Source organism: Capricornis sumatraensis, chromosome 14, assembly GCF_032405125.1.
Source record: "Capricornis sumatraensis isolate serow.1 chromosome 14, serow.2, whole genome shotgun sequence".
Classification (NCBI taxonomy): domain Eukaryota; kingdom Metazoa; phylum Chordata; class Mammalia; order Artiodactyla; family Bovidae; genus Capricornis; species Capricornis sumatraensis.
Window position 1 is genome coordinate 34,591,118 of NC_091082.1, and position 15,904 is coordinate 34,607,021.

General features: G+C 50.4%; 1 protein-coding gene across 1 annotated transcript in view; it reads left to right on the plus strand.

Moving 5' to 3' along the window:
• Window positions 1–15,753, plus strand: part of CAPN2 (calpain 2) — a 57,365-nt gene extending 41,612 nt beyond the window's left edge. Inside the window, exons 12-21 of the mRNA XM_068985966.1 lie at window positions 467–678; window positions 2,447–2,483; window positions 3,404–3,469; window positions 4,908–4,965; window positions 7,848–7,912; window positions 8,871–8,939; window positions 9,432–9,510; window positions 11,359–11,475; window positions 11,735–11,793; window positions 13,545–15,753. Coding sequence (XP_068842067.1) covers window positions 467–678; window positions 2,447–2,483; window positions 3,404–3,469; window positions 4,908–4,965; window positions 7,848–7,912; window positions 8,871–8,939; window positions 9,432–9,510; window positions 11,359–11,475; window positions 11,735–11,793; window positions 13,545–13,568 — 786 coding nt within the window. The 3' untranslated portion in view covers window positions 13,569–15,753. The remainder of the gene's footprint in view (window positions 1–466; window positions 679–2,446; window positions 2,484–3,403; window positions 3,470–4,907; window positions 4,966–7,847; window positions 7,913–8,870; window positions 8,940–9,431; window positions 9,511–11,358; window positions 11,476–11,734; window positions 11,794–13,544) is intronic.
• Window positions 15,754–15,904: the final 151 nt, after the last annotated feature.

Consider the following 15,904-nt stretch of genomic DNA (forward strand, 5'->3'; position numbering starts at 1 on the left):
GCTGGTGAGATGCACAGTGGCGGTGTGTGTCTTTAAAGGCCACGGTTACTCAGCACAAGCGAGGCAGAGCAGTTGGTAGCGTCCTGGGTCTTTGTGGATGCTGTGGACAGACTGACACCCCGGGTTTGGGAGCTGGGGCCCCTCCTCACCCAGGTCCTGTCTGCTTGTGTCAGTGTGCCTACACCACACAGAACCGAGAGGCCCCCAGCCATGGGGACTCTGATGTCCCCGAGTCATTGGAGGGAGGCTGAGGACCTCTGTCCAAGCGAAGCGATGGGGTGTCTGCAGGCAGTGGCTGAATGTGGGTCCCCTCTTATGTGTCTCTGAGCTGCTGTTTGGGTGGGAAGGGTTTTATCTGTGATGCTCCAGCGTGGTGGCTGCGATCCTCTTACCTCAAGCAGTGGAGAGGGCGGTGCTTGGAGCCCTTCCCTCCATCCACTCCCACGTGCTCCTCTTTCTTCACCAGTTTACTGGGCAGACCAACATCCACCTCAGCAAAAAATTCTTCCTGACAACCAGAGCGCGGGAGCGGTCGGACACCTTCATCAACCTGCGGGAGGTGCTCAACCGCTTCAAGCTGCCCCCCGGGGAGTACATCGTGGTGCCCTCCACCTTCGAGCCCAACAAGGACGGCGACTTCTGCATCCGGGTCTTTTCCGAGAAGAAAGCCGACTACCAGTAGGTCGTTCAGCCCTCCTCCTCCCCGCCCCTTGTTCCTGGCCTGCCTGGAGCAACCTCACTCCTCTCAACGTCAGTTTCTTTTTCTGTAACACCTGCCGGCTTCAGAGGAGACCTATTGAAGGACCCTAGTGCTGTCATCACGCCAGCAAAGAAAATAGCCGCTCGGGATCTTTGGGGCTAGAAAGGGGTGGTGGCAGAGCCAGTCGCAGAGCCTAACTTTACAGCCGTGTCTCCGAATGTCCACCAGCTGGGGCAGTGCTGGTGGGACCCTAGTGTTCCCAGTCCGCCGGCCTGGCAGAGCCGAGGGTGTAAGTCTCCCCGCGGCAGTCACTAGGTCCCGAGGCGCTCCCCCTTCCTCACTGGAGCCCAGCTGTCCAGGATCCTTTTTAGCTGACGCCACTCTCGGTACAGCCTCAATTCTAGTGGCTTCTGCTGCTCCGGCTGCTGCCCAGCTGTGTCTGTTCAGCTCGGCCCTTGACTGCATACGATGTAATCAGCCTGGGGTAACTGAAGCAGATGGAGATTACTGGAAGGCCGTGGAACTCTCTAGAACTGACGGGAGGCTGGACAATGGGATAGAAAAGTGCAGGAACTTCAGATGCTCCTGAGGGCCAGGGTGTGGGAAGCAGGGGTCGTGGTGGCTGCCGTGTCCCCTCTGACCTTGAGTCACGTGCTCAAGGTCAAGAGACTCAGCAGAGTGTCTCCGTCGAATGGGCTCTAGAAGCTGCCTAGAAGGGGAGGGCAGCGGGCAGGAGGGCCACGGATGATGGCCTGGGCTCCAAGACAGTGCACGGCAGAGAAGGAGTTCCCCTTGAGAAAACCGGGGTGCTGTTAAAGTGAGGGAAAGCGTCAGAGCTTCGAACAGGTAACATCACTGCCACGGCTGTAGGGCAGGGCCTTGCGCTCAGCTCCTAGGATCCTCGGAGCTGGCCTGGTATTTAACCTGTGGTTCCCACTGACAAGGAAATGGGGACGTGACCCAGTGCATTGGAATGACACGGTCCTGTGTCAACCTCAGCCCCCTCCCGGGGAAACCTCAACCACCTCCCACCCCGCCAACAACTCTGCCATCTCTTGGGGAGCTCCCTCCCCCAGGGGACACCCCATCCCTCAAAGGTGTCCACCTTCTTCTTGTCCCAGGATATTAATCCTGATTCCAACTGTCAGCACCAAGAAGTCCTGGCGTGCTTCCTTCTGTGAGGCATCAGCACTGTAGATGGGACTCTTGGTGGTCTAGTTTGAGATCCCAGGGGCTGGAGGAAGACCCTCCTGGGCTTAACTTCCCTTGTAGAGCAGAAGGACCCAGCCCTGCACACAGGCGTGGGATAAACCAGCCAGTGCCCAGGCTTCATTTGAAATCTCCCCCAGGCCTCCCCGGCTGCCTGCCTTGTCCCGCCCTAGGCAGCAGGGTATGCTGATTCTCAGGGTGTTCATGAGGGCAAAGAGTGTTTCCAAGGGAACCTAAAAGCTGTTCTCCAAGTCAGAGCACCACCGCCATAGTACATGGGAAGCCTGTGTTCTTTGATGAAGACCAAAAACTAGGGACCAAAAACATTCTGACGCACGGAGTTTTGGTGATGACACTTTTTTAGATCGTTTCTGCTTTATTTTCTGCTGAAATTATGGGATGTGTTGTCACAGAAACTTGGAATGCAGAGAAATCCTCTGTGCCCACCCCATGCTGGGTGTAATACCCCAGTTCCATTTTAGCAGGGATTTCTGCCCGCTTCCTCTACAGTAACACACACCTTCCTTCTACTTCTAGAGTTGTCGACGATGAAATCGAGGCCAACCTTGAGGAGGTACCGTAACTGTTTGAATTCCATGCCTCTGTCCCACACAGCCTAAGAGGAGCGGAGCAGAAAATAACCCCAGGGGTTTCGGAGGCCCCTGGAACCTCAGGAGCACAGCTTGAAACTGGGGTGCAGCCCTGGCCTGGGAGTCTGAGGGCGCCTCCTGCACTGGTTCTGGCTGCCACGTGGGGCCTGGGCGGTGCCCTGGGCGTAGCCCACAGGCATGTGTGCCACAGAAGATGGGACCCCCCCAGCTGCTCTGAGCAGTGGGCGGTCTTGTCACTCCCCTTCCTGGACATCAGTTTTCTCATTGATGAAACAAAAGTGCTGCACAAGATTTCTCATGTTCCCGAGAGTCCCCAGAGTTGTGATTCGGGGTAAGTCCTGAGGGCTTTAAGGGCTACTGCTCAGGCCTTTCAGACTTGGCCCAGGTGGAGGAAGGAGCACCCTTCGGCCGTCCCGATGCCCGCCGTCCCGATGCCCGCCGTGGCGCAATGATTCTGTTACTCTCAGCTGCTGAGGCTCCGTGCTCATCACAGTGAGAGACAGAACTATTTCTAACAGCCTCATATCTGAGCTCTCGACATGGTCAGTGTCCTTCCAGAACCTGCCAGCTAGTCTTTATGTTTCTGAGCGCTTGTTAATTAGATCATAAAAGTCCATTTTAGTGGAATGTCAGAGAAGATGTCTGTGAGAATGAGTGTAACTCCCTCTCACATAGTATATATATTTCCTCTCGTGGGTTTTAACTGGAAAAAAATCTTTTATTAATTCCTCACCTGTCCTTAATCTCGATCTCAGTAACCTTAGAATTCAGGCCCAAGAGAGGGAGAGAGGGTTCCTGAGTGGGGAGGGGAGGCTACCCTGGAAGGGAGAGTAGACATCTGCTGGTCACCCTTTCTCACTCCTGGGCCTCCCTCGCCTTCCAGATTGACATCAGCGAGGACGACATCGATGATGGATTCAGGAGACTGTTTGCCCAGCTGGCTGGAGAGGTGAGTGGTCCCCAGGTCCCTGTTATGTGCCCTGCTTTGATGCCAAAGAAGGGACAGTCTTTGTCCTCAAGGAGACTTCCATTTAAGCGGGGAGCAGAAACAAAAAACAATCAGAACAAAAGCAAAGAGGAGTTGCAAACATAACTGAGGTTTCCGCTGAGATTCCTTGCTAAGGCCTCCCTAGAGTTTTTGCGCATCAGTCTCCAGGGGCTTCCGCTGTCTGGTCAGCTCTCGATGAGATCCTCCTACCTGAGGACTCCAGGCCTCTCCTGTGGCTGTGTCATTTGCTGTCTGCCACTGTGACCGAGGTGTGGAACTCGGCCCCTTCTCCTTGATTCCCACAAAAACATTTGGGGAGATGGAGGGTCTTTAATCTCAAGGATGTGAGCAACAGAGTACCAGACTTCCCTGTTCTTTAAAAAGAAATCTCTCAGCCACTTGGGCTTCGGTCCACTACAAAGTTAGTGGGCCTCCTGTTCCAACAACTTCAAAAAATGTCATTCTCCTCCATATATGGAGGATGCTAGCTCTTGCCAGTGTCCACCGTCGACTCACCTAGGCCCCCTCATCGAAGAGCTGAAGTGGGCACCACCTGCTCCTGCATGCCTCCTGGTTTCTAAGGGAAGGAGCACCACAGAGATCCATTTCCCCACTAACTGAACCATACACACCGACATACACACCCCCCACGAAGGCACAATGTCAACCTTGGTCTCAAATAATAGGGCTTGTCCCCCAGTTACACAATATGTGTACATGAACAGAGGTACCCACACCACTCCTGAGGGGCTCTGGCATCAGGGGCCACAGAGAAAGTGCTGGGCCAGTTCTTGGAGACAGCTGGATCCAACTAATGCCACAGGAAGGCAGGTCTGGGTTTTAAAGGGAGGGGAAGGCATGCTGTGTGAGAGGAATAGTGTAAAGAACTGAGTCTGAAGACCACAAACATGGATAGAGTGGAGGATTTATTCTTTACCTTCTCTACAGCAAGGCAATGGTGAATGAACTCTACCTGTTTTAATGTTGCACATTGAAACACTAACTAAAATTCGGGCTGCAGCTGTGCTACTCATAGTGCCATATGGGGGCGGCAGCATCATCTCCTGGGGGCTTGTTAGAAATGCACATGTGGGACCTCCCTGGTGGTCCAGTGGTTCAGACTGCAGCAGAGCACTGGTTCGATCCCTGGTTGGGGAACTAAGATCCCTCATGCCACATAGCAAGGCCAAAGAAAATAAATAAATGAGTAAAAAAAAAATTAAGTGCTTTAAAAATAAAGTAAAACATTAACATCTTTTAAAAACAGAAATGTGCACGCATAGACCCCAGATCTAACACACCTCGCAGGGCTCCGCTGGACACCAGTTACACACCTGCTCCTCTGTGCTGCATGCTTCCCAAGGGAGCCAGTAATGACACTGGTTGTGTGTTTCCACAGGATGCAGAGATTTCTGCCTTTGAGTTGCAGACAATCCTGAGACGAGTGCTAGCAAAGCGTGAGTACCCCCTCCTTGCAAATCCCTCATCCTGCTCGTCCTCCTGCAGTGTGAGGGGACACGGGGATCCTTCCCTTTCCCATCGCAGCTACTGTGATGGCTGAACCATCATTCCCAGTCCTGCTCAAACACTGCCACCACCGACAAAGAACTGGATGAAGGAGGTGCTACTCAATGTGATTTTAAAAAAAGAAAGGGCAAAGGTAGGACTTCCCTGGCGATCCAGTGGTTAAGACGCCTCACTCCCAGTGCAGTGGGCATGCGTTCCCATCCCTGGTCAGGGAACTGAAATCCCACCTGCCATGTGGCTTGGCCTAAAAAGGCAAATGTTTCTGGAGTCTGGCGGTCAAAAGTCATATCCAGGTTTCCGTGACTTACTAGCTCTGCAGTCTAAACGAAATTAGGTAACCTCCCTGACTCTCGTTCCTTTCTCTGCAAAATGGGCACATGTTTGTTTATCTCTTCAGAGTGACTGAGATGACATGTAGGAATTGCGTAGCACCAAGTCTGGGCTCTGTAAATGGTGGCTGTTACCATGATTAATTGGTAAGAGTGAATCAGTCCAGATGAAGGGAGCCCGAAAGCACTCCCCATGGCTGCACTCCCAGCTGTGTCCAGTGGGGAACGACTGGCGGAGCGGCACTAGCTAATTGATTAGCCAAGATGGAAAAATGCATGATCTCTGTTTCACTCAAACTGAGGGGGTAGCATTAAAAAGGCTCATCTCCCAAATGTGTGTCTAACTGCACCTGGTCAGGCCAGTTCTTATTGGGAGAAACGTCACTTCAGTTGACCCAGTGGGCCAGGCAAGTGGCTTCAAGGCTGCCCAAATGGCTGCTTTCAGCCTGGGCTGATGGGCTTCCACAAAGAGTGGGCAGAAGCGGGTGGAAGCTTGAGAAGGAACTAGAGAGCCACGGTCCTCACATACCGTTTCAGGTTTAACTGTTTCTTGGGCAAAAACTAGGGCTTCCCAGATGACTCTAGTGGTAGAGAACCCACATGCTTATGCAGGAGACATAAGAGACACCGGTTTGATGCAGGACAACCCACTCCAGTATTCTTGCCTGGAGAATCCCATAGACAGAGGAGTCTGGCAGGCCCAAGTCCATAGGGACACACAGAGTCGGACACGAGTTAGCACACGTGAGAGCAAAAAATAACAAGGAGTGGATAGTCCACCTCCCCAGTGTTGATCACCACTGCAGAGGTTAGCGAGAAGATGTGCACACATGTGCACACACTCACACACACATATACACATAGAGGCATTTCCCCCTCAAGTTATCCCGAGAACTATGCTGCTTTGATCAGACAGCAGCAGTCCGCTGAGCAGGGTCTGGAGAGTATCAGGAGTTCTCAGACCAAATCAGAAACAAGTGAGTATGTTGTCAGGTCTGAGTGTCAGTCTGGGGATTGTCTCCAGAAGTCCCGGGGACTGTACTCTGGCTCAATCCCAAGAGATGAAAATCCTCCTCTGGAAGCCAAAGAAGGTTCTAGGCCAGTAGGGTCTTCCATCACAGTGGATGCAAACAACACACCCTTCATGGGAACCATCTGTGGCCTTGGAACAAATGGCTGCTTTTGAGCCTCTGTGATTCGAGGAGTTGCAGTTAGGGGGTCGATTGGCCAGAAAGGCTGGGCCAGGGCAGGGCTTCCCCAAGACTCGTCTCGGTCCTAGGCCCTCCTCCTCTGATCTGGGGATGACGAGAAGATGGTGTTTACCCTCAAAGCCGCCAGGCACAAGTGAGGTCACGGCTCTTCAGCTGTGTGGCCGTCATGAGCCCAGGGACACTGAGCCTCATTGTTTCTGCACAGATGTGGGGGTGGGGGGGTATGGCCAGCTCAGATTCAGCTGCTCTTTGTTGGGGGCGCAGCAGTGGCCTCCCCTGCGCCTCAGAGCGTGCTACCTACCCCCCAAGCAATGCCTGGTGACTCCTCCTTCTGCCCAAGGGCCCCATGCACAGTCTCATGCCTACATGGAGAAGGGGTGAGTGCCCAGAAGGGCAGCTTTGAGACAGGTTAGGTCCTAACCTTTTATGGCAAAAGGGGTGGGCTCCTCTGAAGGCTGTGGGAAGACTCATGTCTGTGACGAGGTGCTCACTCCACCTACTGACCACCAACTACACGGGACTCACCTTGCAAGTGACTCACCCAGGAGAACACAGGCTCCAGCCCTCAATTCCCACCCAGCTGGGGACGCACAGGACCCCTGAATGCATACAGAGAGACAGTTAAGTAAACATCTTCCTCTTCAGGACCCAGCCTAGAATGAACACATGGGGCTTCCGATCTGGCTTTGCACTTAAAGGCCCAGACCCTTATCATCCTGTTATTTATTTAAAAAACACTTGGCTGTTTCAACCCCTGGTCGGGGAACTAAGATACCATGTGCCATGCGTCACAGTCAAAAAAAAATTTTAACAAATAAAATTTTTTAGAGAGCTCCTATTAAAATCCTGAGTGCCCCATGGCTAATATACAGAGAAGTCAAAAAAAGGTTACACATCTCTGCACTGTCCCAGTATCGTGGCCATCAGCCTTATGTGGCTGTTTAAAATAACTTAAGTGGCTCCTCTGGTGGCTCAGCAGTAAAGAATCCGCCTGCAATGCAGGAGACACTGGGTTCAGTCCCTGGGTGGGGAAGATCCCCTGGGGTAGGAAATGGCAGCCCACTCCAGTATTCTTACTGGGAAAATCCCATGGACAGAGGAAGCTGGTGGACTATAGTCCATGGGGTCACAAGGAGTCCGAAGCGACAACGACTTAGCACACACGAGTGGACCCCATGTCAGGGGTGCAGATACAGGACCTCCCTGTCCTCCTAGAAGGTCATGTTGAACTGCTCCACAAGATGCTCCTCTCACACGTCTTTTGTCTCCTAGGCCAAGATATCAAGTCCGACGGCTTCAGTATTGAGACCTGCAAGATCATGGTGGACATGCTCGACGTATCCTTTAACAGGCCCTGAGGACAGAGGCTGAGGAGTATGAAACTGCATTCTGGGAAGGTTCAAACACAGGCTTCCTTCGCCTCACAGCGGCCAGCTGTCCCCGCCGGCTGAGGTGTAGGACTGTTGTCAGCACTGACCTCGCTCGCTGGGGAAATTCAGGAAACTTCAAATGAGGGAATGCAAGATGCCACATTCACTCCAGCCCTGTCCCCTCCCACCACCCCCACCACAGGCTGAGTGGTTCCTGGGCTCTTGCAAAAAGTGCCCAACAGCACACCCACCGTCACTGCCCAGGGAAGTTTGGACTTGTTACCTCTAGGGGAACAGTCCCTAAAACGTGGTATTTCTGATGTGAATGTTTCCCCAGGCATGGCTTTCTTTCCTGATTCCTAAGATCGCCCCCACCCCCCAACAAGAGCACAGTCCTTCGTCTTTGCTCTGGCCCCTTCCTAGGCCACCACCTGGCCCTGAGGCCAACTCCTCACCCATCCAGTGTCCTTCCTGCTTCCTGGGAGGTGCTGGGCAGGAGTGGCCTGGATGGTCCAAGCTGCTGTGAAGCTTCATTTGGTGGGCCCTTGGCACCTGCTGTGAGCTCCCCTCACAAAAGTCCTCTTAGAAATAATAATTCTCCCCAAATGGGCAAGGGCCGGGTCATTAAAAGCCACCTGAAGCCTCTGCATATCATCCGATGGCTCATTGCTAGCAGGACCTGGGGCCTTCAGCAGATCACCCCCAGACCAGTCAGCATGCAGAGTCAGGGGGCCTGCAGGTCTCTACTGGGCCCATCCACCAGCCCTTAGAGGGAGGTCTAGCCAGTGTGAAGACTGGAAAAGGGCCTTCTGTGAGAGCTCCTCGTGAATGACTGGGGTTACCAGACTCCCTAGGGGAGAGGACAGACGAGGTGACTCAGCCCAAGTGGACCCAGACTCTGGGAGCTTTCCTTAACTGAAGGCAGTCGGATGGGAGTGGCAAACTGGGTCTGAAGGAGTTCTACATTCTCTGGACGAAGATTCAGAAATACCAAGTGAGAGCCCATGAGGGCCGGGCGGCAGGGATGGTGGGTCTGTGTCGGGATGTGGAAGGACAGCTCCAAGGGGAGGGGATTGTACCTGGGAGGGGATTGTACCTGCGATGGAGTTCAGAATGGGTGTACACAGGTCGGGGCAAATAAAGTGGCATCCTTCCTGCCTTATGGATTGGAAATGGGGTCATCTAAAAGCCACCATCAAACGTCCTGAAGAGGTTTGTGTAACTGTAATCCCTTGTAGTTTGGGTTTCTGACAGCTCAAGTGCAAAGATTACAGAAGATAGTAACAGGACTCAGGGAGTTGGCTGGGTGATTTGATGGGCTTATTTATAATCCAGCTCACACGAAGAGGCAAAATACTATTTAAGGCTGAAACGTGGATGATTTTTCCAAGGCCAAAGTAGAGGCACACCCCAGCCCCACTTAGCACACAGCACAGAGGTAACTTGCTGCCTTTCAGGTCATGATTTTCTGTTTCGCCTGTTCCAGAAAATTTACCGGGAAATCGATGTGGACCGGTCTGGAACCATGAACTCCTATGAGATGCGGAAAGCATTAGAAGCAGCAGGTAATACTTCCTCACTGTATTTTCTTTCTTTTATCTGTAGAACATCTGAAAACTTAGACGATATGATACAAAGCTTGGTAAACTATGAAATAAAGTAGGCACTGGTTCAATACAAACACATCCTTTTCATTCGCCTTTTAAAAACGAATCGGTAAAATGAAACGGAGTCCAGGATGTGTCTGTCTGCTCTCGAAGGCTTCTTGAATCCCATTTCCCTCTGAGGGCCCTGGTGGGTTGCAGGCAAAGTCAGTTCTCAACAGAACCACCACTCCCACTCCCCACTCCCCACTCTGTTCAGGTGCAGAGCTGGTTCAGCAGAAGTGGGGAGTCCAGCTCCACCCTTGAGTGAGGCCCTAACAGAATGTGATGTCCATAAAAAAAGGACACGCGCTATAGGAGACCTGCAGAGTGGGAGACTGGTGTGGGGACAGATATGACAGCATGGAGTTGTTCATTCGATGGGATAATGCTGCAGCAGAGACCCCCAAGTAAGTGATTTAAACAACATACGCTGTTTTCTCACATAGCAATTCAAGCTAGAGCCGTCCAAGGCCAGGACGGTGTCAGGGACCCAGGTTCCCTGTCATACTGTGTCACCAGTCTGCAGAACATTGCCTGTATCTGCAGGACCAGGACAGCTTGCCAAAGCCACAGGCTAGCAACAGGCTGACAGAAGGAGGGAAAGACAGTCTCTTTGTCTTCATATATATATGGGCTTCCCTGGTAGCTCAGCTGGTAAAGAATCCATCTGCAATGCAGGAGACCCCAGTTCGATTCCTGGGTGGGGAAGATCCCCTGGAGAAGGGATAAGCTACCCACTCCAATATTCATGGGCTTCCCTAGTGGTTCAGACAGTAAAGAATCCACCTGCAATGCTGGAGACCTGGGTTCAATACCTAGGTTGGGAAGATCCCCTGGAGGAGAGCATGGCAAGCCACTCCAGTAATCTTGCCTGGAAAATCCCCATGAACAGAGGAGCCTACCAAGCTACAGTCCATAGGGTTGCTAAGAGTTGGACATGGCTGAGCAAGTAAGTGCGCGCACACACACACATATAAAGAATTTATTATCTGGCTGCTTGCCATCTTCCTTGGGTCATGTGAGATCTTTCATCATGTTATGTAACCTCAGTAGTTTGTGGTGTGAGGGCTCAGTTGCCCCAAGGCATGTGGGATCTTAGTTCCCCAACCAGGCATGAATGCGTGTCCCCTGCATTGCAAGGTGGATTCTTAACCAGTGGACCACCAGGGAAGTCCCGATCTCCTTGCCTTTAAGGGCATACATCACTCCGTACACAAATCCCAGTGCCAGGGGTTAGTCACAAGACCTCAGAGGACTGCAAGGGAAACTGAGAAATGTAACCTGAATTCTAGGCAGCTATGACCTGTTAAAAATTCTACTACTATGGGAGACCACCTTGGTGGTCCAGTGATTAAGACTCCACACTCCCAATGCAGGGGGCCCAGGTTCAATCTCTGGTCAGGGAACTAGAGCCCACGTGCCACAACTAAAGAGCCTGTGTGCCCCAACTGAAAGATCCTGCATGTGGCAACAAAGATCCTGCGTGCTGCAGCTAAGACGCAGCACAGCTAAATTAAAAAAAAATTCTACTACTATGGAAAAAGGGAGAATACATACTGGTTTAGCATGAACAGTTTCTGCCACATCCATCCAGCAATGCCAGAGGCACTGGGTTTGCAAAATAAACAGTCTCACAGCAGAGCAGCCAGGGGGGACCAAAGCAATAACTGTCATCTAAACTGCCCCGCTGGGTCCACAGCCCATGCATAGAGCCCGGGGGTGCAATCGAACACATCACCATCAGTTTGCTTATTCATTTATCTTCAGGTTTCAAGATGCCCTGTCAGCTCCACCAAGTGATCGTCGCCCGGTTTGCAGATGACGAGCTCATCATCGATTTTGACAATTTTGTCCGGTGTTTGATTCGACTGGAGACACTATTCAGTAAGTGCCCATTGGGGGAAAAGACCCATTTCCGTTCTCTCGGCAGGAAAGCAGCCTACTTTTCCTCATGGGTGAAACAGCCTGAGCCAGAGACGAGTCTGTTCAGCTGAGAATGAAACTCTTTCTTTAATCTGGGGATAGTGGGAAGAAATCATAGCTGTGACATTGGATGAAATCAGCTGCCGGTCCAAGGAAGTGGATAATGTGATCTTTGTTTCAGCTCACTCATTTATGCGACATCCTCTTTCTTCCTCCACAGGGATATTTAAGCAGCTGGACCCCGAGAATACTGGAATGATCCAGCTCGATCTTATCTCTGTAAGTCAGCAGCCTCCCAGCCCCGACTCCTAGGGGAGAAGGGCCGTTACCGGGGTGACAGAGGACTGGAGTTTTTGGTCTGTCAACTGCAGGCTGTAAATGGTTATGAGATCCCAAACTGCACTTCTGTTTGGTTGTTCCCAACTACCTATTGATTCTCCAATCCGAGAAAATATACCTGGCTCCTCCTCCCATGAGCTTTGCCTTGAGAATAGCACAAAGTTAGAATAAGGAGAGGGTGGCTGCAGAATGCCTCTTAGAAAAATGACCTGCTAATTAGCAAGCATGGGAGAAGGTGCTTATGCAAAGAAGTCCTTTGGCTGAAAGTTAAGTGGCTCTTAGGAAGATCCGTCATTCTTAGTTCTGCTTAAGGACTTTGTGAGCAAATTACTTTTCTCGATTTCCTCTGCCCTTGAAGTAAAACTAACAATAGTGACTAAGCTTGCCATATGTAATAATTGTGTTCATATGGTTTAGAATCCCAGTGACAGCCACCTATAAAATGATCACCAATCCAAATTCAGTTGGTACTCCAGTTCCACAGAAAGCAAAGCACAAAATGTTCTCTTGTCATCCAAAGACGGAAAGTACTCTCACTTCAAAGGAGGAGGTCACTGGGGTTACTTTCATCCTCACCGGGCCCCAGCCTGCTTTTCCTCTGTCCAAGGGGCAGCTGAGCTTGGAGCAGCAAGGGCTACCTACAGAGGGTAGGGTGGCATGACCAGTGCTGAGTGGGGATGACCTGATCCCATGGGCCAGAGAGGAGCAGAATGGCAAGGACAGGGGGTGGGGTCGGGGGATGAGGGACTGGTACTTCTTTCCTTGAATTTAGAACTCTGGAGGAACCCAGCAACTAAATGACTCTTTCAGTCTGCTATTATGCATTTTAAAGTAACATGAGCCAACTGCAGATACATTTTAGCTGGTTCCAAAGAACTAATTTGCTTGAAACTCATGTAGCCCAGGAAATAACCCTCCCCTGAGACTGCAGTTAAGGTGGAGGCATTCCAGCTGGGGCCTAAACGTGCCACGTGTGAAGTTTGCAACTGTAGTCCCCTTTATCATTCTCAACGGAAATCACTCCTCCCCGGCTGCCACTGTTCCCTATGACCAGCCTACTCACACCACCATCCCCATTTCCTCTGAGAAGCATCTTACCCACTGGCTTTCCATCCTTTCTAAGCCTTTCCTTTGACAGGTCCCTGGAGTTCCCTGCTCTCTTTGTTTGTTTTTGGCTAAGGGGGTAACAGCAGGAAGATCTCCCCTTTGGTTTGCCGTGATGGGTCAACCTTACCTGCAGGCTAGACCTGGGAAGCTTCAAGAAGTCCAGATGTCCAGGCCCATTCCAGACTTAATTTCATTAGAATCTGGTGTAAAGTTCCCAGATTCCTCCAATATAGAACTAAGGTTGGAGACCACTAGTTTAAGGGTTTATTCCCCACCCTAAGCTAACCTCTTATGTGACACTCTGAGGCAGAGAGGTGGAAATGCTAATTCAAGTGTCCAAGTTTGAGGTTGCATTCCAGTCATCCCTGTAATTCGATTCGTGACCACCTGATTCAAATAACCACTTTTTACTGCCCTGTAAAAAGCTAGACTGTAGAAATCAGGTAGAAAAAATGAGTTAGTGCAGTCATATCTTAACCCTTAATCAGCTTTTCTGGTGTAACAATCAATCTTTCAAAATAATCTACACCCTTTGAGTTTAAAAAAAGTGATCCCTGATTTTTTTTTTCTTCCTTTCCTCACAGTGGCTGTGTTTTTCAGTACTTTGAAGCGATAACCAATCTGCCTGAAGACTTCTCATGAAAGAAAATCAGCTGAGGACTAAGCCTCCACAGAGAAACTTTTTATCTAGATCTTGAAATTATGGGAACATTTACTTAAACTGATGATTAGAGCTGAAAATGATACTGTCGACTTGAGAAGACAGAACTTTCAGATATCAAAGTAAAAGATTTGCATATAATTATACTAAATGAGAGTCACTTAACCCTTGACAAACTTAGGAAAAAACCTTCCACCTGTATATAGTATACACTTTTTACTTTTACATACTTTCCTGTTTAGAGCAATATTAAATCAAGAAAAACTGCAGGGAGGTGTTTAACAGCTGAGCTTAATTGAACATTCAGTCAACCTCAAAGGACACAATGTCTTTGCCAGCAATAGTTAAAGCAACTTCAAGTTTAAAAATGCAGCTATGACATCTACCAAACAGCTGTCCAGGGATTCCTTATTGCCCTTGAGTAAAATGGAAAAATATGATGCATCATGAAGGCATCTCAAGAGGCCAGGTGAGAAGCACATCTCAGTCATTGGGTTAAGTAAGAGATTTTATATAACATTGATTGGTTAACCAGCATGTCTTAACTCAAGTGCTGGAGCGCATCTGGTCTTAACACACTGAGCGTTAATGATACCAAAAGGATGCTACTCTGGCTCAGCTGAAGCACTGACCCAAACTGGGCATCTGTCCACAAGCCCACTGTGATAGAAGACAGCACAGCTGTTCGCCGCCCGCCTCAAACCTTCCCGAACTTCCCCACTAGCATCCATGCATGGACTGGGGGAAACGTCTTGTAGAAACCCCCAGGGAAACCACCCGAGCTTGTTTCCTGGCTTTAAATTGGGGAAAATGCTAGTGACATTATACAAATACTGCCTTGTTGCCTTATCTTCTTCCAAGTGTACTGTTCAATAAAGAGTCGCCCAGGCAATCCCACGTGGGTGCTGTTCTTCCTGGAGAGGCGCAGCAGTGAGCACCCCCAGTCACAGCCCATCCCACTCCAGCAAGGTGCGCTCCCTCCCTCCAAAACTGCCTGTACTGGGAGGAGGGGCCTTCTTATCTGCCATTTCGTGGAACTGTAAAACTTTGTAAAAATCCAATTCAGAAGCTCTGATAATTGACCCTAAAGTTAGCTCCAACGTCTGCTGTTTCTTGGTCTCCTGAAGAGGCACCGGCAGTTTCGTGCTGTGCCTGCCACCAAGTGTCCCTTTGGTGGAGGGAGCAAGAGCGATCCGGGAAGGCGTGCAGCTAAAGCCCCGGTCAACTGCTGGGGATCCTTGAGGAATGGTGGACGGGAAAGATGGCTAGGAAAGAGGACAGCACTCGCTGGCTAGGGCCTGAACTCTTTTGATGATCACCACTTACTTCCCAAAGTCAAACCCTGTGAACACAGTTGCTCAGGTTGGGCCCACCTGAGATAATCTAGGATAATCTCCCTATTGTCAGGTCAGTTGATTCAGTTCAGTGGCTCAGTGGCGTCCGACTCTTTGCGACCCCATGAATCGCAGCACGCCAGGCCTCCCTGTCCATCACCAACCCCCGGAGTTCACTCAGACTCAACATCCATTGAGTCCATGATGCCATCCAGCCATCTCATCCTCTGTTGTCCCCAATTTAAATCTGAAAAATCCTTCTTGGCAGTACCTAGATTAGTGCTTGATTAAATAACCAGGCATCTCAGGCTGCTGTAGAAAAATACCACAGGCTGTGTATCTTAAACAACATTTATTTCTCATGGTTCTGGAGGCTGGGACATCCAAGACCAAGGTGCCAGCAGATCCAGTGTCCGGGAGAATGGCAGCCTTCCTGGGGTATCCTCACAGAGTATACTAGACTTTTCCTTTTATCAGGACGCTAAGTTCATGCAGCCCCTCCCTCATGTAAACCTAATCACCTCCCAAAGGCCCCACCTCCAAATACTATCACACTGGGGATTAGGGTGTCGACACGAACTTTAGGGGGACACAAATATTCAGTCCACAACACAACAGGACAAGAATATGGGGGACTGGCGGGGCATCTGCGGAACTCTGTCTACTACACAGGCCCTCTGACATTTCATCCATGTTTTCTCTATTCACCGTTAGTCTGAAAGGCACAGTATGTTCTGCTATCTACCTTCCTTTCTTGCTAGAATTTACTACTCATAAAAATGTCTAAGGAAATGTGACCACTCGTTTTCTCACCTGTATCTTCTAATAAATGAAGCAGTTTTACCAAGCAAAATGAGGTCCTAAACAATTCACGAACTTGGTAACATATTAATGTGCAGGCTGGGGCTACATAACTTTACATCCTGTAACTCAATGTATATAACCATAT